This window comes from Culex pipiens, chromosome 3 (genome assembly GCF_016801865.2).
Source record: "Culex pipiens pallens isolate TS chromosome 3, TS_CPP_V2, whole genome shotgun sequence".
In the NCBI taxonomy this organism is placed as follows: domain Eukaryota; kingdom Metazoa; phylum Arthropoda; class Insecta; order Diptera; family Culicidae; genus Culex; species Culex pipiens.
This window is the reverse complement of record NC_068939.1, coordinates 39172185-39195765: the sequence shown is the minus strand read 5'-3', so window position 1 is coordinate 39195765 and position 23581 is coordinate 39172185. Positions and strand designations below refer to the sequence as shown.

General features: G+C 42.5%; 2 protein-coding genes across 8 annotated transcripts in view; one reads left to right on the top strand and one right to left on the bottom strand.

The window, feature by feature from the left end:
* The window catches only part of LOC120427035 (dystroglycan 1), a 239642-nt gene extending 217879 nt beyond the window's left edge, over positions 1–21763 (bottom strand). For all 3 annotated transcript variants that reach the window (XM_052710793.1, XM_052710794.1, XM_052710792.1), the window contains exon 1: positions 21578–21763. The gene's annotated coding sequence lies outside the window, so the exon portion shown is untranslated. The remainder of the gene's footprint in view (positions 1–21577) is intronic.
* Positions 13201–15537, top strand: LOC120427932 (uncharacterized). 5 transcript variants are annotated; one of them, XM_039592877.2, is made up of 3 exons: positions 13201–14417; positions 14479–14550; positions 14609–15537. In XM_039592877.2, exon 1 carries the CDS (start codon positions 13216–13218, stop codon positions 14251–14253), a length of 1038 nt encoding a protein of 345 aa, XP_039448811.2. In that variant the 5' UTR covers positions 13201–13215; the 3' UTR covers positions 14254–14417; positions 14479–14550; positions 14609–15537. The 5 variants fall into 5 exon arrangements, with proteins under 5 accessions (XP_039448811.2, XP_052566759.1, XP_039448810.2 ...); XM_052710799.1 differs by having other exon boundaries at positions 13201–14550; positions 14609–14674; positions 14732–15537; XM_039592876.2 differs by having other exon boundaries at positions 14479–15537.
* Positions 21764–23581: the final 1818 nt, after the last annotated feature.

The following is a 23581-nucleotide window of genomic DNA, read 5'->3' as shown; positions in this document are numbered from 1 at the left end:
ATTTGTTTGAAAAATTACTAAAAGTGTTATTATTCTGTTATTACAATAACAGGTCGCAACAATTTTTCAGAAAGGAACGGGTGCGTGTCAGTTTGGTCTTTAAAGTAATGTAAATTTTGGTGTGTTATCTATTGAATTTGTTAGTGAAAAGTTGCTCTATACGATGTCCAGAACAGGAGGATTGTGAAATTGGTGAAATTCCATAGCTGAAATGATGTTTTGGTGTAGTTTTGAGGCATTTTAATTTTGCATATTTCGCTGGTGGTCGGTCAGCCATCTTCCCAAATAAAATTTGAGAGTGATAAAGCAGGGAAGAACTGTGAGTGCTTGAGTGTGTATTGGTGTCGCAAGTGGGTTCCTAACGTTGTGTGACGGCTGACAGCTGGCGTGGCCGGTACCTGATGACGTAGCAAATCCTGTGAATGCTGTGGATGGTTTGGCCGCAAGATGACATGAGGAAGAAGCTACATTGCCGTCACTTTAGCACCAACCGGAGGGATGCTGCTTGCTTTGCCTGCTGAGATGTGTGACGGGAGGGGGGAGGGGGAGGGGGGGTATGTGATCAAGGCTGTGAAGAAAACAGCGGCGGTTTGCATGAAGGAGGATGTGCGTTTGATAGTGTTTGTGCTGGTGGCTTGGCACACTGCAAGCGGTTGCTTTGATGCCGGCGACCGTGAGTGACCGGGAGGTTGTACTTCCGAAATGTCGGTGGCAGCCGTCGAGATCATTGAAGCTGGTGAGTTCGTTCTTTGTTGGATGTATTTGTGATTTTGAATGTAAGAGAGTATGTGTGAGTAAAACTTGTAGTTATGTTTCGGAATTGAGTTGGTTTAAGTTCGTCATCAAGCTTCAAGTTAAAATAACATTGTGACGTTACGCAAAACCTCTCAGCTTTCCTGATACGACTAAGTGACGCAAGCGACCTTTTTTCACAGCTAAGCGTTCTGACATTTTCCCCATTGAGAAATGCCATAATCATTTCTAGAGTTTTTTTAATAGGTCCTATAAACAAATGAAAGACAATTGGTTATAGGTCCTTTTCAAAAAAACTCTGGATTTAAAGAATTGTATGATTGGTCATGAATGTAAGGAAGCATGAATGAGTACTACTTTTAAATTAAATATTCTCGTCGCGTAAATAATATAATATTCGGACGTTAAACTCAAACGCGTTGACTTTCTTTTTACTCATTACGATTTTATTTTGTTAAATCATAAAATTAATAATGTTTTATAATCCGGTTGATATAATATTTCATACGGTTTTGGTCGTCTCGGCAGATTTTTTTTCTGCGTTTTTTAAGAATTCGTGTCGATAAATTATTTGCATTGAACGCGCGTTTTTTTTTTTTTTTTTATATATATTGTAAACAGTAAAATAATTGCAACAGCAGTAAAACCTAATCATATCATTTGAGCTCGATAAACATGGTAACTCGTCGTTCGCTTCGTTAATCAATACCGCACTAAAAATCAATCATTTAAAACTCCTGAAATCATCCCAACTTACAAGTTACACTGTTTAATCCTTCATTCTTTAATTACAAATGATTTTGGTTCTATCTTTCCACAGCCGGCTGTCTAAGATTAAACCGAAACGAAGTTGACTTTATAGCTGTCGGCCACCATTGCTAGTACCAACCACTAGTGTCTTCCTTTTTATCTACAAGGACTTCGCCGCCCTGGGCTCCTAAGTGTATGAAAGTATGGCACGGAGCGACGGCGCCGAATACCCATATTTACACAAAGAATTTTAGAGCGCCCGCCGCTGGATTCGAACCGGCGACCTCTAGATTGTGAATCCAGTGCGCGGTCCGATTGATCCACACGGGCGAGCAAGATTAAACCATTTCATTAAAAACTTTACAACAGATAAACGGGAAATGTCTCTTCCGCAGCATCCGATTGCTTGCCTTGAGAATAATATATAATACCTTTCAACAAACACTATGATTTTGAGTCGCATCATCATCTTCTATGATGAATCCTGACCAAACACCCTATCCTACTAACAAGTTTTCAGGTTCCTGGCGCTCGTGGGGTGTAAGCACAGAGTAAATCAGCTGCCCTAGTAGCAACCTGCGCTAACTAACATTCCCGTCCCTTAAACTCGAGGTCTACAAACTGACATGGCGGGCGCCGTTGGTGGCCAATGACTGTTACCTATTCGCAACTGATCTAGTTTTGGCAATCATGGTGTTTTATCTTTTCAGCGCATTCATACATGCTGTTGATAAGGGAAACACCACTAGATCGTCGAAGCCTATAATCAGTAGTGCTGAAAGGATATTACGGTTCTGTTCAGCAACGGAGGGGCAACCATGGGTGATCTCTCATGCTCATGCTCATGCTCATGCTCATGCTATTATTCTGTTATTACAATAACAATCCAATAACAAAAAATTCAGAACGACGAATAACAAAACTTGTTATAAATAACATAAAATGTTATTGGTTTAGTATTTTCAAATATCAAAAAATGTTATTCCCAAGTTATTTCCGTCTGATCGGGTTTGACTTTTTAGAATTATTCATGCGCGGAACTTTTACTTAGTTAGTAAAAGTTTTTTTTTTTCAATGAACCACCCTAACAAAACGAACATGTCCTACCTTTCCTCAAAACTTGCTAGATTTTTTGTTCTGTCAATGCCCGCTCACCAAGAAGAACCGTGTCCCATTGGCCTTTGGCCAAAGCCAACTCACACTGCTCGGCGGTGCCAACAGGGACGTGACAATTTTTCCTAATAGAATTAGGGGCCACTATTTAGTATTCATCATTGGCCGTGCAAATCTCGGTGGATGTTGTTACCCCTTCTCAACCCTTACCTACCACCATATTTTTTGTGGAGACCAGCTTTGCGCAAATGATGACCGACGTTGCGACCTTTTATGAGTGGTAATTTGTTTTCTTGACGGTAGGTTAGGGCTTTTGGGGCCGAAAGTCGTGCCAATTTGTATCAATATTCATATTTGGCAGCAGTTCTGGGAAGGTCTTTTTCTGGGAGTTGATTACGTTGTTGTAAAAGGTTGTGCCAGAAGAGTTTCAAAGATTTCCTCCTATTTGTAATGAATAAAATCAAAAATGTCGTAATTTGGATAATCTCATTACCAATTCATAACCAACATCACCAAATAGCTCAAAATTGATAACTGTAAGTTGTAGTTACACACAAATTACCTCGTAAAAAAATATAATAAAAACAAACCAATTAATTAAATCATGTTCAAGTTTAATCTCGTACCGCCATCAACTTTCGCCACCTTGGCCACCAGGTGACCGTCATCAGTCCGGGTAAGCTTTCATTTTCATCTCATGTAACTTCCATTGGTACCTTCCGATGGAAAAGTGAATTCAGATCATTATTCATCGTTTCCACGGGGGACACCCAAGGGACATCAACGCTGCACTGCAATAGGGTGGTTTACTGGAGTTAAATACAATTAAAGTCGTCCAGAATTGTCTCAAATAAATTTTCAACTTAAAAATTACATTATTTTGAAAATTAATATTTCTTGGAAATGTCATTTTTTACGCAATATCCGCCATCTTCCGCACCCACGTGGGCAGCTAGATGCTGCCACGTGAAAATTATAACTAATCCACGTGGCTTAACCCACCCGTGACGACCTGCACCGTGACATCATTAATCTTGGAAGCTTCTAATATCCGCAGCAGCAGCAGCTGTTCCACAAACATGATTTTGATCACACCTCAACTTCTCTTCGCGGTTCACGGTGGAGTGGACCGCGGCCGGACTCACTCTCCCAGGGGGGAAAACTGGCCAATGATTAATCTTATCTTATCAGATCGCTGACAACAGCGCGGGAACCGAGAAGAGGTGTTGATTTGGCGGCGAGCTTTCGTGGACCGTTTTAGGGGGGAGTGTGTTTGGACGGATCGGATTGATGAGGTGAAACGTGGGAAAGTCAACTACGGCGGTGAATGCAAATTAGATCGATAGATTTGGAGGCTTTTAGACGATAAGCTTGTTGATTTGGGACTGATGTTTTCGAAGACAAAAACTCGAGAAAGTCATTATTATAGTTTACTGTACAGATTTTTATTTTCCGGAAGCTTTATTTAAAAAAAACTTCTTTTTTAGAACTTTTTTGACAACAAATTATTTTAAAGCATTTTTTTGTGTATTGTGCATTTGACAACAAATTTTAAATTTTAGCTTATTTTTTAAATTTTGGTCGTCAATTATTAAAAAAAAGTTTATCAATTTTCCAATAAAATTTTAAAACAATTTTTAGATCAACAATTGGGTCCCAAAATCCAACTAAAAATGCCATTATTTTTTTTTATCAGCACAATGCCACTTTGCACGACCGCAAAGGGCTTCAAATGGTTTTTCAAATCAATTTTGAAAAAAAACGCGGCCGCTGTCTAGTAAGGGACCATCCACATGCACAGCTAAAAAAGTAGTAATCCAGCTGCGTGTAAAAGGCCTGGGTGTAAAATAAATATTGCATTATTTTATGCAATTTTATGTAATTTTACACCCTGAAATATGTAGCCCATCAGTATGGGAAACCTACTTGACCGAAATGTCAAGCTCATATATGCGTTTATCCTTACAGCTTTTCATCGGTCAGATGGCCGAGTGGGCTAAGGCGCCAGTCCGTACTGTTGGTGCTGGGTCTGAATCCCGTCGGTTGCAACTTTTTTTTGTTTTTGCAAAAATTGTACATGCAGTGTGTAATATTAAGTGTTTATTTTGACGAAGGTGATGTGCATGCTTTTGCATGCGATTTTACCAACGGATTTTTTGCTGTGTGGGACACTTAGTGGGGGGGGGGGGGTATGGCGATTGTCCATACAAAAAATGTCCACGAGGGGGGGGGGGGGGTAACACCTTCCCAAAAAAGTGTCCACGTGATTTATGGATGGTCCCTAAGATACTGTTTGTCCAAAGGGGACCATATCAGTGTTTAGAAATGGTTTTTAGGCGTGTTTGTTTTAACTGTTGTACATACTCATTTACAAACGGCCTGTTGACACTATTGAAATCAAATTTGTAATCGAAAATTATTTATTTTTTTATGTTTGATAAATTGCTTTGATCTATAGTTATTTTTTGCGATTTTCACGCTCAAAAATTACAATTTTCACGGACACATAAATCCAAGCACCAAATTTCACGGAAATTTCACGGAACGTAATTTTTTTTAAAATAACGTTGATTATTACAATTACAATTCCATTTACAAATTACAAAAGTACTATTCATACTTTAATTTATAATATTCTTCAATCAGCTAAACATTTTCTTCATAAATTTCACGAATCTTTTCTATATTTCTTTGTACTCTTAGTTGTGTACGTTTGTTCTTAACTTGAAATTATGTACCGAATAGCACTAAACCGAACATTTGGAGTGAAATATAAGCAGAAATCGATCATTTTTTGTATTTAATTTTTTGTATTTTTCAATACGGCTGAAACTTTTATGATGCTTTCGGTATGCCCAAAGCAGCCATTTTGCATCATTAGTTTGTCCATATAATTTTCCATACAAATTTGGCAGCTGTCCATACAAAAATGATTTATGAAAATTCAAAAATCTGTATCTTTTGAAGGATTTTTTTGATCGATTTGGTGTCTTCGGCAAAGTTGTAGGTATAAAAAAAAGAAACACGGTTAAAAAAATTTGGTGATTTTAAATTTCACTATTTATCACAAAAACTTGATTTGCAAAAAAAACACCATTTTATTTTTTTTTATTTTTTGATTTGTTTTAGGTGACATCAAATGCCAACTTTTCAGAAATTTTCAGGTTGTGCAAAAAATCTTTAACCGAGTTATGAATCTTTGAATCAATACTAATTTTTTTCAAAAAATGTGACTATAGGTCGCAAAAATGTTCAACTTAATTTTTCGATGTATAGTCAAATTTGCAATCAAAAAGTACTTTAGTTAAATGTTGATAAAGTGCACCGTTTTCAAGTTAAAGCCAGTTTTAGGTTTTTTTTTGAAAATAGTAGCAGTTTTTATTTTTTTTTAATTAGTCCACATGTTTGCCTAGCTTTAAAAAAAATTTTTTTTAGAGCTGAGAAAATTCTCTATATTTTGCTTTTTTGAACTTTGTTGATACGACCCTTAGTTGCTGAACGTTTGCCATGCAAACGTTTAAAAACAGGAAAATTGATGTTTTCAAATTTCAACCAAACAACCTGCAATTTTCTTACGTCGATATCTCAGCAACTAATGGTCCGGTTTACAATGTTAAAATATGAAACCTTGGTGAAATTTTCCAACCTTTTCGAAAAAAAGTATTTTCAAAAAAAAAAAAAAAATCAAGACTAACATTTCTAGAGGGCCAAACAATCAATATTACGCCTTTTTGAAATGTTATTCTTGATTTAAAAATAATAAAAAAAATATATTGTTTACGAAAAGATCGGGAAAATCCACGAATGTTTCATATTTTAAAATTGAAAATCGGACCATTAGTTGCTGAGATATCGACATTAGAAAACGGTGGGTAGTTTGGGTGAGACTTAGAAAACATCAATTTTCCTGTTTTTAAACCTTTGCATGGCAATATCTCAGCAACTAAAGGTCGTTATAACAAAGTTAAAAAAAAAGCAAAATAGAGAGAATTTTCTCTGCTTTTCAAAATTATTTTGTTCAAATGTGGGCAATCATGGACACTAATTTTAAAAAAAATGAATAACCGCGACTATTTTTTAAAAAAGTTACCTTAAATTACTATAACTTTAAACCACTTTAAACCACTGCACTTTATCAAAAATTCACTGAAGTAATTTTGGATTACAAATTCGATTTTACATCGAAAATGAAGTTGAAAAATTTGTGCGCCCAATATTTCAATTTTTGAAAATAATAAAAAAAAAATATATTGTTTACGAAAAGATCGGGAAAATCCACGAATGTTTCATATTTTAAAATTGAAAATCGGACCATTAGTTGCTGAGATATCGACACTAGAAAACGGTGGGTAGTTTGGGTGAGACTTAGAAAACATCAATTTTCCTGTTTTTAAACCTTTGCATGGCAATATCTCAGCAACTAAAGGTCGTTATAACAAAGTTAAAAAAAAAAGCAAAATAGAGAGAATTTTCTCTGCTTTTCAAAATTATTTTGTTCAAATGTGGGCAATCATGGACACTAATTTTAAAAAAATGAATAACCACGACTATTTTTTAAAAAAGTTACCTTAAATTACTATAACTTTAAACCACTGCACTTTATCAAAAATTCACTGAAGTAATTTTGGATTACAAATTCGATTTTACATCGAAAATGAAGTTGAAAAATTTGTGCGCCCAATATTTCAATTTTTGAAAAAAAATCAGTATTTCTTCAAAATTCATCACTCGGTCGAAGATTTTTTGCACATTCTGGAAATTTCTGATAAGTTGGTATTTGATGACCTCTTAAACTTACTAGACAAAAAAAAAATAAAAATAGTTTTTTGTGCAAATCAAGTTTTAGTGACAAAAAGTAAAATTAAAAACCACAAAAAAACACAGTGTATCATTTTTTTCAGAGTAGTCCTCATCCATACCTACAACTTTGCCAAAGACACCAAATCGAGCAAAAAAATTCATCCATGAGATACAGATTTTTGAATTTTCATGTATCATTTTTGTATGGACAGCTGCCAAATGTGTATGGAAAATTATATTGACGAATGACCGAAATCTCAGAGATTTGCTTAGTAATATAAAATTTTTGTGAGAACAAATCCAGTAATAACATTATTAGTTCAAATTCACAGAAAGTAAGACCGAATCACCAACACTTTAAATGCAATAGCATTTGATAGTAACTTAAAAAATTCTGTAGTTTTTACGAACGTTCTATAGAATAATCTTATAAAGAACAGAAGCAAACCAATGTCAGAAGGCAAACTATTTTCTCCGAATTTGCTCTCACTGAAGTTGGTCATTTCACGCAATTTTCCATCAGAACCGAACCGCGCCAGCACACGCAGTTTTCTATTTTTGACCCCATCATCACCGGTGCTGGCGACGCCACAGCAGCAGATATATCTTCCGCCTCAAGACAAGTTGTCGCCGTCGGTCGTGCCCGTCGCGATTTGTGCGAGTCCCCAAAGTGGCCAACATCCAGAGTGCCGCAAGTTCATCTGCAGCAGCGCCAAACTATTTTCGTATTCCGTGGCGGTTCTTTTCCTGGGAGAAATGTCGCCGTTACAACGGGGGCCTTTGTGCTAGACGTTTGACAGTTTCGAGTTCTTAGCAAACATTTCCAGAAGAGTATTTTTACGAGCCGATTACACACGTGGGCACGTGGAGAGAAAGCATTCTGAAAATGAATGTACTGAACAGTTAAGAAGCTGGCGAACAACAACGCTTAGGAATTTCAGCGTATAGAACGACGGCGCGCGCGACTCCGACATTTTTTGGAGTTTCGGGGGATTTATGATTTCTTCGGGCTAGAGAGTGCCATTAAGGGACCGTCGAGAGTGGGTGTAAACATTTTTATTACTGTTTATTAAGAACCATTAAACGGTTGATTACGGGACACTGTTGATGGTGATGTTGGCGACAGGCAGGCAGGTTATGACAGCGGGAACGCGACTTTTACATAAAAATCAGCTTCAACGGGGAAAAGGTTTAACGGCGCTGGCACGTAATTCGCCTTAACCGGTGGTGTGCTGTGACTTTCGGGATTGGATCCGGAAGGCATTGGAGCGCCACATAGTAGTGGGAGAAAATCAAAGTGGTATCTGTCTAGAAAAAAACCTGCTTACGAATTCGCTACATGTTCGATAGTGCACGTGCGCTTTGATCCTGGTGCTGCAGAAAAGGAACCGCAAAAGCATCACAATTTCCTCATACTCCCAAAATAGTGGTTTTTATTTCGAAATTTATTCTCTCCTTATTGGAAAGTGATTTGAAATCAGAATAAATTGCAATGTTAAGGCATAACTTTTGCAAGAATTCGCATGTTCTCCATTGCTACGATATATTTCACAAAGTGTACGTGCTTGAGAAATTTGGCGGGTACAGAAATTGGTAAAGCACAACTTCGAGGTTTTCTTAGCCCGCGATGTAGTATTAAATTGACGATCAGTCAATTCAATTGATACACAGCAAAAAATCCGATGGTAAAATCGCATGCAAAAGCATGCACATCACCTTCGTCAAAATAAACACTTAATATTACACACTGCATGTACAATTTTTGCAAACACAACAAAAAGTTGCAACCGACGGGATTCAAACCCAGCACCAACAGTACGGACTGACGCCTTAGCCCACTTGGCCATCAGACCGATGAAGAATGGGTAAGATAAACGCATATATGAGCTTGACATTTTGGTCAAGTAGGTTTCCCATACTGATGGGCTACATATTTCAGGGTGTAATATTACACAGAATTTCATTAAAAAAATGCAAAATTTATTTTACACTCAAGCCTTTTACACGCAGCTGGATTACTACTCTTTTAGCTGTGTAATTTAAAATTAATAATAAATTAACTAATAATTAAAAACAAAAAATCATCAGATATTTGCGTAAAATTGAGTATTTGGCCCTTTTGAAATATTTGTCTTGATTAAAAAAAATCAAAATATTTTTTTCGAAAAGTTGGTCGTCGTTGATCATGGCCGTTCATGGTCACCCGCGACAGAAACGGACGACGAAACAAAAAGAAAAGCAAAAAATATTGTTTTTTCGTTGAATCGCGATAACTCGTGATGGTTATAGACAAACCTGTTACATTTAAATATCAACATTTTTGTAATTGTCTGCTCTACAACTTTGTAGAACATCGTTACACTCTAAAAAATTACCCTGCAAAGTTAGAAAAACATGAAATTTTAAATTGAAAAATTCTGCTCTAAGTGAAAAAAATGACCCATCTGGGTTATTGTAAATTCGAAAAGTACATTAAATTTCCCTTCAAATGACATGTTCCAACATTTTTTACAGTTGAGTATCGGAAAATGGTAGAGATTTTAAAACTTTTTTAGCGCAGGTACAAAGTCCAAATAAAAAACGTTATTTAATCCACCTTAAACTTTTAAAACTTTTTAATGCTTTTTTCGATGAAAAATATGTTTTTTTTTCGGTGTTGGGACCTAGTTTGGACCGTGTCGGCTTTTGTAATTACATTTTTCTTAAAGCTAAGAGTAATTACAGAGGATCTTGTGATCGTGATTCATTGATAACTACTCTACCCTACTTTGCTGTGTTATGGGTTTTAAATGAACCATTATTTATTTTCCAATCTTATTTAGATTAAATAAGGCCGTTGCAAATATTTTTCAAAGTTTTTGTCCCTCGGCTCTGGCTAGGGTAAAAAATATGAATTGAAATAACAAGCCATGATCTCAACATTTGAATTTAAAAAGTGTTTTAGAGTGCATTTTACACCTGCCCAGTTATTTTGCAATCATTTGTTTTCAAAATATCCAAGTATCGAAGAATTTTTTTTTTTCGCCGAAAAGAAAACTTTTTGCGGTGCGGTACATTGGAATTTCACAAAAATTGAAAATATTTTTGATCGATCCCAGACATGCTAAATATGATTTTAAACGTAGGAAAATGCATTTCTAATTGTTTTCAGTTGGTAAGACTTCTATTTCTTTTAAAATTTTGATGTTTTTGAAAAAAGTATATTTTTGCCCCCTGATTTTTCGAATTGATTTTGAAGGGTGGGGGGGGGGGGCGACATAAACTTTAAAAAATATTTGCAACGGTCTAAGTATATTATCAATAAAAAAATAAACATAAAGACTTCAATTTGATTAGGTCAAGGCAAATATTTTTCAAAGTTTTTGTCCCTCGGCTCTGGCCAGGGTAAAAAATATGAATTGAAATTACAAACTGTTGCTGAAGCAGATGACCAGGCGAGCAAACCCCTCGGCGATCTAGACTATTATTTGATCTCCCCCTCACCCTCGGGAGTGTCAATAGGGCACAAGTAGACGAACGAAGGAAGAACGTCAAGATCGAGGAGAACGGCAGATCATTCTCGACGTGACATAGTAGAATTAGTCCACCATTTACAAATTAGCGCTCGTTTTTAAATTTATTCTTATTTGTACGGCTAGCTATCGAAAGCGAACAGAACATTTTAATCTGAATTCTGGTGAGAACCAAAACACTTCGGTTTACACGCTATACTTACTTATTACACTTATTATATCTAGCTTGATCGGCTGCGGCAAAATTAATTTAATCGAAACTAGTTAATAGCTGACTCATTTGGTACATCTACTATTGTAAGTACTCAAAGAATGAGTTCAAGGTAAACTTAATCTAATACTAAACTAAAATCAGGTTCACACCAGCACCAACTTGAATCGTACCAACAGCGAACCCCTACAAAAGTTCTGGACTAAATTTGTAAGTGTACCACAGATATGAATTGATCAAACTTACTAAATACATACTATTTTTTAGCTTTAAGCTTACTCTGAGGGAAACGACGAGTTTTGCTGTAAAGAGTCCGAAACGACCTCTGGGGGATTCGCACATTGGGCAACAAACTTAAAGAAATTTATTCACGCGATGTCTGACCTACGACGAGAAAGTGAGGTTAGAATTCCCACCCTGGACGAAAACAAATCATCGAGTTCGAGTTTTGCCAGAGCAACATCTTCAGCAGAGACAGCGTTACTAATCCGACGCCTGGAGGAAGAAAAACAGATACAAGAACGCTTGCTCATTGAAAGGAATAATCTAGGAAAGCTTCTTCATGAAAGAGCGATTGAGGAGGAAAGAGAACGAGAATATCGAGTTCTGGACGAAAAACAACGGCTGGAAAAAGAATTCATCGAGCGCAAATATGTCTTTTTGCAAACCAAAATCGCTCGTGACCGGAGAACGAGCTTCAGTTCTCGGAGCAATCGTAGCTCAGTCGGACCAAGGTTGGAAACCCTGACTCTGGAGGAATGTGTAGTGGGAGGGATTCCCGGCACTACTACCACGTCAAACATCGGTACCACGCTCAGGTCGACACCAGCTTCGATTCCGATTACGGCGGTGGAATCTTCGTTCACAAGCACGACAAGCATTGCAGCCCTTTATCCAGTCCTAGAATTTCACCCACCCTCGCCCGCTCATACATTGATTTCGACTGGCACAGCAGCAACCTCATCGGCCAAGTTCTCGATGACCAATTTGATCCCATCCGCTCCTGCGTCGATCTCGACTTGCACAGCGGCAGCCTCAACGGCCACGTTCTCGGCGAGCAGTTTAAACCTGTCCGCTCCTGCGTCGACCTCGACTTGCACAGCGGCAGCCTCATCGGCCCAATTCTCGGCTCCCGATCTGAACCCGTCCGCACCTGCGTCGACCTCGACTGGCACAGCGGCAGCCTCAACGGCCCAATTCTCGGCTCCCGATCTGAACCCGTCCGTACCTGCGTCGATCTCGACTTGCACAGCGGCAGCCTCAACGGCCACGTTCTCGGCGAGCAGTTTTAACCTGTCCGCTCCTGCGTCGACCTCGACTTGCACAGCGGCAGCCTCATCGGCCCAATTCTCGGCTCCCGATCTGAACCCGTCCGCTCCTGCGTCGACCTCGACTTGCACAGCGGCAGCCTCAATGGTGCAGTTCTCGGCTCCCGATCTGAACCCGTCCGTACCTGCGTCGATCTCGACTTGCACAGCGGCAGCCTCATCGGCCCAATTCTCGGCTCCCGATCTGAACCCGTCCGCACCTGCGTCGACCTCGACTGGCACAGCGGCAGCCTCAACGGCCCAATTCTCGGCTCCCGATCTGAACCCGTCCGCACCTGCGTCGATCTCGACTTGCACAGCGGCAGCCTCAACGGCCGCGTTCTCGGCGAGCAGTTTAAACCCGTCCGCACCTGCGTCGACCTCGACTGGCACAGCGGCAGCCTCATCGGCCCAATTCTCGGCTCCCGATCTGAACCCGTCCGCACCTGCGTCGACCTCGACTGGCACAGCGGCAGCCTCAACGGCCCAATTCTCGGCTCCCGATCTGAACCCGTCCGTACCTGCGTCGATCTCGACTTGCACAGCGGCAGCCTCAACGGCCGCGTTCTCGGCGAGCAGTTTAAACCCGTCCGCACCTGCGTCGACCTCGACTGGCACAGCGGCAGCCTCATCGGCCCAATTCTCGGCTCCCGATCTGAACCCGTCCGCTCCTGCGTCCATTTCGACTGGCACAGCGGTAGCCCCAACGGCCCAGTTTTCGGGGACCAAGCAGGTCCTGCCTGTACCTGCTTCGATCTCAACTGGCACAATGGCCACCTCATCGGCCAAGCTCTTGGCGAGCAATTTGATTCTGCCTGCTCCATCGGATCTGGCTGGCACAGCGGCGATGCCGCAGCTTGCGAATGGTATCCTGGTCGCGCTTGCTCCTGCACCAATTCCGGATGGCACAGCGGTAGCCTCATCGGCCAAGTTCTTGGCGAGCAATTTGATTCCACCTGCTTCTGCATCGGATTTGGCTGGCACAGCGACGACGCCGCAGCTTGCGGATGGTATCCTGGTCGCGCCTGCTCCTGCACCAATTCCGGATGGCACAGCGGTAGCCTCATCGGCCAAGTTCTTGGCGAGCAATTTGATTCCACCTCCTCCTGCACCGAATTCTACCGTCACAGCAGCGATGCAACAGCTTGCGGTTTGTAACCTGATCCCGCCTGCTCCTGCACCGAATCTAGCTAGCACAGCGGTACCATCGACGCCGCAAATCTCGGCGAAAAACCTGCTTGTTACTGCACCGCAACCGGCAGTCACAGAGACAGCACTGATTGTCAACCCATCTAATAAGTTCTGGTATCTGCCGGCGAATTCGGATGCATTTCCTCGACGGGTCGGGGATTTCATTCCTCAACCTCCCATAATAGGACACACGAAAGTTGATCGAGAGCTGGAAGATTCTTGGATGTCGCTGATATCAAACTGTAAACATGCTCAGCTCATGCTCGCCGATCAAAGTACAAGTTGGACCGAAAGACATCTGTTCCAGTTGATCGAATGTGTCGGAGACGGAACAACAATCATCACTGGAAGCATCCAATGCTGCTGGGCAGGAGAACCGGTATACGAAGCAAATCCTGGCGCGCGGTCACAGATATCTAGCGGAGTGCTGACATATCCGGTCATTCGAATGGGGTTGCTCGAGGTGCAGAGTAGAAGTATAGCTGGATCGGGTGACCAGCAATACGGGTCGGGGATTGTTGCTGAAGCAGATGACCAGGCGAGCAAACCCCTCGGCGATCTAGACTATTATTTGATCTCCCCCTCACCCTCGGGAGTGTCAATAGGGCACAAGTAGACGAACGAAGGAAGAACGTCAAGATCGAGGAGAACGGCAGATCATTCTCGACGTGACATAGTAGAATTAGTCCACCATTTACAAATTAGCGCTCGTTTTTAAATTTATTCTTATTTGTACGGCTAGCTATCGAAAGCGAACAGAACATTTTAATCTGAATTCTGGTGAGAACCAAAACACTTCGGTTTACACGCTATACTTACTTATTACACTTATTATATCTAGCTTGATCGGCTGCGGCAAAATTAATTTAATCGAAACTAGTTAATAGCTGACTCATTTGGTACATCTACTATTGTAAGTACTCAAAGAATGAGTTCAAGGTAAACTTAATCTAATACTAAACTAAAATCAGGTTCACACCAGCACCAACTTGAATCGTACCAACAGCGAACCCCTACAAAAGTTCTGGACTAAATTTGTAAGTGTACCACAGATATGAATTGATCAAACTTACTAAATACATACTATTTTTTAGCTTTAAGCTTACTCTGAGGGAAACGACGAGTTTTGCTGTAAAGAGTCCGAAACGACCTCTGGGGGATTCGCACATTGGGCAACAAACTTAAAGAAATTTATTCACGCGATGTCTGACCTACGACGAGAAAGTGAGGTTAGAATTCCCACCCTGGACGAAAACAAATCATCGAGTTCGAGTTTTGCCAGAGCAACATCTTCAGCAGAGACAGCGTTACTAATCCGACGCCTGGAGGAAGAAAAACAGATACAAGAACGCTTGCTCATTGAAAGGAATAATCTAGGAAAGCTTCTTCATGAAAGAGCGATTGAGGAGGAAAGAGAACGAGAATATCGAGTTCTGGACGAAAAACAACGGCTGGAAAAAGAATTCATCGAGCGCAAATATGTCTTTTTGCAAACCAAAATCGCTCGTGACCGGAGAACGAGCTTCAGTTCTCGGAGCAATCGTAGCTCAGTCGGACCAAGGTTGGAAACCCTGACTCTGGAGGAATGTGTAGTGGGAGGGATTCCCGGCACTACTACCACGTCAAACATCGGTACCACGCTCAGGTCGACACCAGCTTCGATTCCGATTACGGCGGTGGAATCTTCGTTCACAAGCACGACAAGCATTGCAGCCCTTTATCCAGTCCTAGAATTTCACCCACCCTCGCCCGCTCATACATTGATTTCGACTGGCACAGCAGCAACCTCATCGGCCAAGTTCTCGATGACCAATTTGATCCCATCCGCTCCTGCGTCGATCTCGACTTGCACAGCGGCAGCCTCAACGGCCACGTTCTCGGCGAGCAGTTTAAACCTGTCCGCTCCTGCGTCGACCTCGACTTGCACAGCGGCAGCCTCATCGGCCCAATTCTCGGCTCCCGATCTGAACCCGTCCGCACCTGCGTCGACCTCGACTGGCACAGCGGCAGCCTCAACGGCCCAATTCTCGGCTCCCGATCTGAACCCGTCCGTACCTGCGTCGATCTCGACTTGCACAGCGGCAGCCTCAACGGCCACGTTCTCGGCGAGCAGTTTTAACCTGTCCGCTCCTGCGTCGACCTCGACTTGCACAGCGGCAGCCTCATCGGCCCAATTCTCGGCTCCCGATCTGAACCCGTCCGCTCCTGCGTCGACCTCGACTTGCACAGCGGCAGCCTCAATGGTGCAGTTCTCGGCTCCCGATCTGAACCCGTCCGTACCTGCGTCGATCTCGACTTGCACAGCGGCAGCCTCATCGGCCCAATTCTCGGCTCCCGATCTGAACCCGTCCGCACCTGCGTCGACCTCGACTGGCACAGCGGCAGCCTCAACGGCCCAATTCTCGGCTCCCGATCTGAACCCGTCCGCACCTGCGTCGATCTCGACTTGCACAGCGGCAGCCTCAACGGCCGCGTTCTCGGCGAGCAGTTTAAACCCGTCCGCACCTGCGTCGACCTCGACTGGCACAGCGGCAGCCTCATCGGCCCAATTCTCGGCTCCCGATCTGAACCCGTCCGCACCTGCGTCGACCTCGACTGGCACAGCGGCAGCCTCAACGGCCCAATTCTCGGCTCCCGATCTGAACCCGTCCGTACCTGCGTCGATCTCGACTTGCACAGCGGCAGCCTCAACGGCCGCGTTCTCGGCGAGCAGTTTAAACCCGTCCGCACCTGCGTCGACCTCGACTGGCACAGCGGCAGCCTCATCGGCCCAATTCTCGGCTCCCGATCTGAACCCGTCCGCTCCTGCGTCCATTTCGACTGGCACAGCGGTAGCCCCAACGGCCCAGTTTTCGGGGACCAAGCAGGTCCTGCCTGTACCTGCTTCGATCTCAACTGGCACAATGGCCACCTCATCGGCCAAGCTCTTGGCGAGCAATTTGATTCTGCCTGCTCCATCGGATCTGGCTGGCACAGCGGCGATGCCGCAGCTTGCGAATGGTATCCTGGTCGCGCTTGCTCCTGCACCAATTCCGGATGGCACAGCGGTAGCCTCATCGGCCAAGTTCTTGGCGAGCAATTTGATTCCACCTGCTTCTGCATCGGATTTGGCTGGCACAGCGACGACGCCGCAGCTTGCGAATGGTATCCTGGTCGCGCCTGCTCCTACACCAATTCCGGATGGCACAGCGGTAGCCTCATCGGCCAAGTTCTTGGCGAGAAATTTGATTCCACCTCCTCCTGCACCGAATTCTGCCGTCACAGCAGCGATGCAACAGCTTGCGGTTTGTAACCTGATCCCGCCTGCTCCTGCACCGAATCTAGCTAGCACAGCGGTACCATCGACGCCGCAAATCTCGGCGAAAAACCTGCTTGTTACTGCACCGCAACCGGCAGTCACAGATACAGCACTGATTGTCAACCCATCTAATAAGTTCTGGTATCTGCCGGCGAATTCGGATGCATTTCCTCGACGGGTCGGGGATTTCATTCCTCAACCTCCCATAATAGGACACACGAAAGTTGATCGAGAGCTGGAAGATTCTTGGATGTCGCTGATATCAAACTGTAAACATGCTCAGCTCATGCTCGCCGATCAAAGTACAAGTTGGACCGAAAGACATCTGTTCCAGTTGATCGAATGTGTCGGAGACGGAACAACAATCATCACTGGAAGCATCCAATGCTGCTGGGCAGGAGAACCGGTATACGAAGCAAATCCTGGCGCGCGGTCACAGATATCTAGCGGAGTGCTGACATATCCGGTCATTCGAATGGGGTTGCTCGAGGTGCAGAGTAGAAGTATAGCTGGATCGGGTGACCAGCAATACGGGTCGGGGATTGTTGCTGAAGCAGATGACCAGGCGAGCAAACCCCTCGGCGATCTAGACTATTATTTGATCTCCCCCTCACCCTCGGGAGTGTCAATAGGGCACAAGTAGACGAACGAAGGAAGAACGTCAAGATCGAGGAGAACGGCAGATCATTCTCGACGTGACATAGTAGAATTAGTCCACCATTTACAAATTAGCGCTCGTTTTTAAATTTATTCTTATTTGTACGGCTAGCTATCGAAAGCGAACAGAACATTTTAATCTGAATTCTGGTGAGAACCAAAACACTTCGGTTTACACGCTATACTTACTTATTACACTTATTATATCTAGCTTGATCGGCTGCGGCAAAATTAATTTAATCGAAACTAGTTAATAGCTGACTCATTTGGTACATCTACTATTGTAAGTACTCAAAGAATGAGTTCAAGGTAAACTTAATCTAATACTAAACTAAAATCAGGTTCACACCAGCACCAACTTGAATCGTACCAACAGCGAACCCCTACAAAAGTTCTGGACTAAATTTGTAAGTGTACCACAGATATGAATTGATCAAACTTACTAAATACATACTATTTTTTAGCTTTAAGCTTACTCTGAGGGAAACGACGAGTTTTGCTGTAAAGAGTCCGAAACGACCTCTGGGGGATTCGCACATTGGGCAACACAAACCATAGTCTCAACTTTTTAATGAAAATAGTGTGCATAGTTCAGTTGTTTTGCAATCATTGGTATTTAAAAATAAATAGATTTGACAAAACCAAAAATTTTAACGAAAAAAATATTTTGCGATAGTAAACATCGAAAATTTTGAAAAATACAAAAGATTGCTTAACTAACCCAAATATGCTTAAAAAAATTCTAAAGGAGAATGCATTTTTAACTGACTTCAGCTGATTGCACTTTAATTTTGATTGAAATTTTGAAGTTTTTTGAAAAAATATTTTTTTGTCCCCATATTTTTCGGCCTGATTTTGAGGAAGGGGGGGGGGTGTGACAAAAACTTTTAATAAAATTTGTACTACCCTAATTTGTACTAATGTCAGAAATAATAAGAGAACTTAAGAAAGGAAAGTTATACTTTTACAATGTTAAATTTTATATATGTTAGGAACGTTATGTTTTGTACAACAAATGTTTTTCAGTTTATCTTTTATCTTGATTTAAGTCACTACATTAGAACCCCCGTTTACGTGCAGGCGTTATGCTTTTTATTAGGTTGATTTCTCGAAACAGTCTTATGTCTTCACATTCTTTTGAAAGCAATTTGTAGATCTGCACAAGAAGGTAATACATTGCTTTAAAAAGATTGCAAAAATGTTCCATCGTCAACCAGGAAAAAATTAAAAAAAAAAAACCCGGGACTGGGGAATTCCCTGTTTGGAAAATTTAAAATATTTAAAATGCATTTTCCTGCAATGATAATCTTGTCATGATTAAAGCACATTAAAGTGTTTTCAATACGTAAATGGTTTTTTTTTGCAAAAGGCTTACCAATCCAAGCAACTTAGTCGAAGGCACGGGTTTCGTGAGAGAAGTGATTTTCGGGGATTTTTCAGAGCAAATTTAGACTTACGGGTAAAAAGTTATAGCCATTTAAGGTTAAGAAGATGCCAATTTGAAACACAAATATCGCGTAAAAGCGCAGGCAAAATTTTAAGCGCCAGGTTTCATTCAAAAAGTGAGATCTAGTTTTTTTAAAGGTCCTATAAGTTATTGTGTTTTATATGTTGATAGGACCTTATCAAACAAAAAACTCTTTAGAATTTGTAAACCTTCATTTTTTTTGAAAATCTCTTTACCTGCTTATTTTGCATGGTAATAATATAATGCATTAAGACTTGAATAGAAGAACTGATGATGCAAGATTTCTTTTTGTGACAAAGGCGCAAAGTAAAAAAAAAAAATCAAAGGAAAGTCGATTTGTTGAAACGTAGATTTTTTTTTTTTTTTTCTCAACTTATTTTTATTAGGTCCTTTTAGGTGCTGCGACCAGGTTAGGACCGAGGAACGATAATACAAAAAATAATAAAAAGAAGATGATCATTTTCCCGCGCCATGTGTCAACAAGTGTGCGATCACATCAATCTGTTCCTCGGGTGTCTTGCACTGCCTCAAGCGAACTCTATAATCTCGATAAATGGCCCACAGCTCGGACTCGCTGTACAGCTTCCGTTCGCCTGGTTGGTCCTTCGGGGTTGCACCGGCGCCGGCGCCAGTATTTTCTCGACTTCTTCCTGCGGGACGAGGATGCTTTTCTTCCGTCCCGATGGACGGCACCGCTCCAGGTAGCGGAGGAAAATCCGCCGCGGTGAACGCGGCTACAGCCGGAGTCTGTTTCTCCTTCTTCCATGCTGGCGGCTTCGGCTTGGACGCCTGCTGCCTCGACTGGATGAACTGCGCACGTTTGGGACAGCTGCGGTCCAGACCCTCGTGAGATCCAGAGCAGTTGACACACTTCTTGGCTCGCGTTTCTTCTTCTTTGCACTTTTCTGTGCTGTGGGCACCCCCACAGCTGCTGCACCTGGGCTTGAGATGGCAGTTACTGGTTCCGTGACCGAACTGCAAGCAGTTCTTGCACTGGGTCACATGCGGTTCTTTGTTCCGGTAGGCTACCCACCGGACGACGACTAGTCCCACTTTCTTCACCTTGCTACTCAACTCCTTGAGACTGGTATGCCCCTTGGGGAAGAGTACAACGAAAGGTGTCTCATCGATGGCGGGAAGCTGCTGCTTCCGCTTGATGGCGTGAACTTCCAAGGCGTCCAGCTGATGTTCCGACTTGAGCAGCTCCTTGATGTAATCCGGTTCCAGGTTCGGAAGACCTCTCATCACTACCCGGTGCGGTCTATCACCGCGCCTTCCGTAGGTGTAGAACTCCACCTTGTTCTTCTTCAGGTGGGCTTGCACCGTGTTGAAGTCGTCGCTCGAGAAGCACGTAATTTTGGTGCCGTACCGCGTCAGTTTGTGTTCCGGCTGGACATTACAAGTCGACATCACCTTCGCAAGGCGGGCGAAACTCGTATTTTTCACCACCAGCGGCGGCTGCTTCTTTTCCCCGGCCGACTTGCCGGATTCTGGTACCACGGGAGTGGAATTTCCTGCGGTTGGGTTCGCATTGTTGTTGTTGTTGTTCTCCTCCGCTAGCGGGCTGAACTTGTTGTTGCTGAGCAGTTTTTTCACCTCCTGGCCATCGGCGACGGTGATCTCCTCCATAGCTTTCCTGCGCCGAACCTTGACCACGGGACGAAATTCGCCCCCGTCCTCTCCTCCTCCTTCGGAGTCTTCCACCTCCATGCCCGTCGCCGCCAGCGTTTTGGGTTGGAATCCGTCCGGCTTCTCCCACACACTTTTCTTCAAGGCCGCGTTCCAGTAGAAATGCCTTCCATCCTCAGTCCTGTGCTCCGTCCACACACTCTCCGCCGTCGCGGCCGCCGCCATGGCCGTCGGCGAAAGTTAAAAAAACACCTTCAAAAACGCGCTCAAAAGACACACGTCTGTTGAAACGTAGATGATTATCTACTCTACTCTACTTTGTTTTAACTAAGGTATGTCCGGGTGGATTCAAAATAAGAATTTTCAGCGTTAAGGGTGCACAGCAACGAAGGAAGTTGTTGTCTTCTTATACCAAAATTGTCAAACTTACGGACCCAATCCTGCAACTACGGGATTGTAAAATTACTGAAACTTTGCTGTAAATTACTTGGTGGACAGTACTTTAGGGGATGAATATAAAAATATTTCGATAGTACCCGTAGTTTTGAAGATACTAAAATGTCTGTAACAAAAATCCGGGTGCAAAAGCTCTGGTTGATGTGCACCGTTAATGAGTTTGTCTGAACAAAACTAGTTTTTTCAGCATTTTTTTCTTTTCTAAATGGACAGGATTGATAAAACTTAAACCAACTTAAACCAGTGGCATGATTAATAAATTACCCGCAAGCCCCATCATTATTCAACTCGATGCACGAAAACGCACCAAAAGTTATCGATGCCCAGTTCCGACTACAGAGCACGGTGGCGCCACCTCCGGTGTGTGGCGCGTCAGTTTCATATCTGATTTATCGACATCGATAAGCAAAAATAAAACTCATCTCTACTTACCGGTAAAGTCTAGGCGCCGCTGTCCCTGCTCAAAGTCGTTGCAGCTATATTCTAGAGGTTGACTGTTGGAGCTGGTCTCTGGCCATCAGACTCACAAAATAATCCAGACACAAAAACGACGAATTAAGTACGTGTAAAATCGTTGTTTGGTTGCTGCTGCTACTGCTGCTGCCGAGGCTAGAATATCTGCAATGAAGATTGAAAGCCGGGAGACGGAAACTAAATTAATAGAGTGCAAAGAGCTGTACAAGATCTGCAGCCGTTGCAGTACAGGTTAGGAAAAATGAGCAATTCTTCATGGTCGAGTCTATCTTGGCGAGGGGCTTCAATTTGATTAATTGACTCTGCAGCGTACAAATTGCAAGAAGATACAGCTCTTAACCGGTGAGGCGTTCAAATTATGGGAAATCGAAGTTTGCCATAATTGGAAATTTCGTCTCGCTCAAGTGCAGCACCACACACTTTGCCCTGATTGCGGAGATTTATTTGCATTTGTGCCGAGGGTGTCTAGAGCCAGTGGTCGTAAATCCTCTTAAGGCCTCGGCGATGGGACGCCACCTGGGACGATTTTATGCACCCTTAACTAGCAGCAGGAACGGTCATGAACTTCTCGGCAGGTACTCTACCTTAAGCTCGGGTGATAATCTGCTGGGCAATTTCCAGGTGAAGACTTCCCTGCGAAGCAGAATGGCTCGAGGGTGGAGGTGAAGGTAAGCGGATTAGTGGGAAGCCACGTCGAGGTGGTCAGCTTGAGGGGTGAAGGGTTTTGTCCACGGGATGTCGTAGAAACTATTTTTTATTGTGCGAAAAAAGTTGAAAGTTGTGCTTGTTCCTTGTTGCTCTTCTATTACGGACGTCAAGCCAAAGGTAAGCGAAAGCAATGCTTCCAAAAAGTGAAGTGTTTAGTGTAGTGATAAGTGTGAGTTTGCAGCATAAATAAGTTGGTAAGTAAGCTAGAATTGATACCAATAATCTGTCAACTGTCAAGTGCCTCGTTCAACTCTGACTCTGAAATTGTTTTTTTCGGATGTTGGGTGAAAACTTTGGTGTCAATATAGTATAAGTCACTAACACTCGTAGATCAGAGAAATTTCAGAAGTTTTCAATTCCAATCAACTACTCTCGCTAACAACTCTCGTCAGCTTCTTCTCAAAATTTTAACGTAACAAATCCCTCAAAATAACCTAATAACGTGACAACAGCACAGCGCAACCCACTAATGAGCACCAGTTTCATGTCATGTCTGGCGAGATCATCATCAAGCCGATCTAGGTCATCAAATGCATGCCAACACGGCCAGTCGGGGAGTCTGCAGTCTACAGATTCTTCGGAGACTTCAAGTGGCGACAATGTTTCCAGCTTGGGTGCCAAAAACAGAAAGGGAGACCCAAATCTGACATCATCATGCCAAAGAAAAAAAAAACATTCTCGATTCGGCGACATTAAAAGAACATGTATTCATGCAGTGGGCAATCTTCTAACATTTTTTGTAGTTTCTTTTTCTTAAAGTGGTGTGCAACCTGTTTCTTTGCTTTAAAATCCTAGGAGAAGAAAGTCAACAATTCCTGCTGAGCAAGAGAAAAGCATAAATGTTTCTCGTTTGTTTATGTTTGTTTTGGCTTCCAGATAACCGCAAAGCTGTCCGTCCTGGCTCCGGAAACACGGCAGCTTATTTGCGTTTTGGTTTTGTGCGAAATGTTCGGCTGATATATTTGCAGAGGTATTCCTGTTTGACTACCTGGAAAGTAGTTCTCGGAAGGCGATAGGATTTACTGACGGTGGCTTTTTGGAAAGGAGCTTTTCACCTTGCAGAAGGAAGGTTGAAATAGTTTGCAATCCAATTTGAAAAGTTTTTGGAAGGAATTTGAAAACTGTCATCTGCAAGAGTAACCAAAAAAAAGTTGGATGATTTGTGAATGGTTTACTGCTGACTTTAAGCAATTATCATTTCAACTCCCGAACGAATCAACAGTTCAACTTTAAATATTTACACTACTCTTTCAC

Coding starts and splice junctions, on each gene's coding strand:
- LOC120427932 (XM_039592877.2), top strand. CDS start 13,216: ATGGCCACCTCATCGGCCAAGCTCTTGGCGAGCAATTTGATTCTGCCT.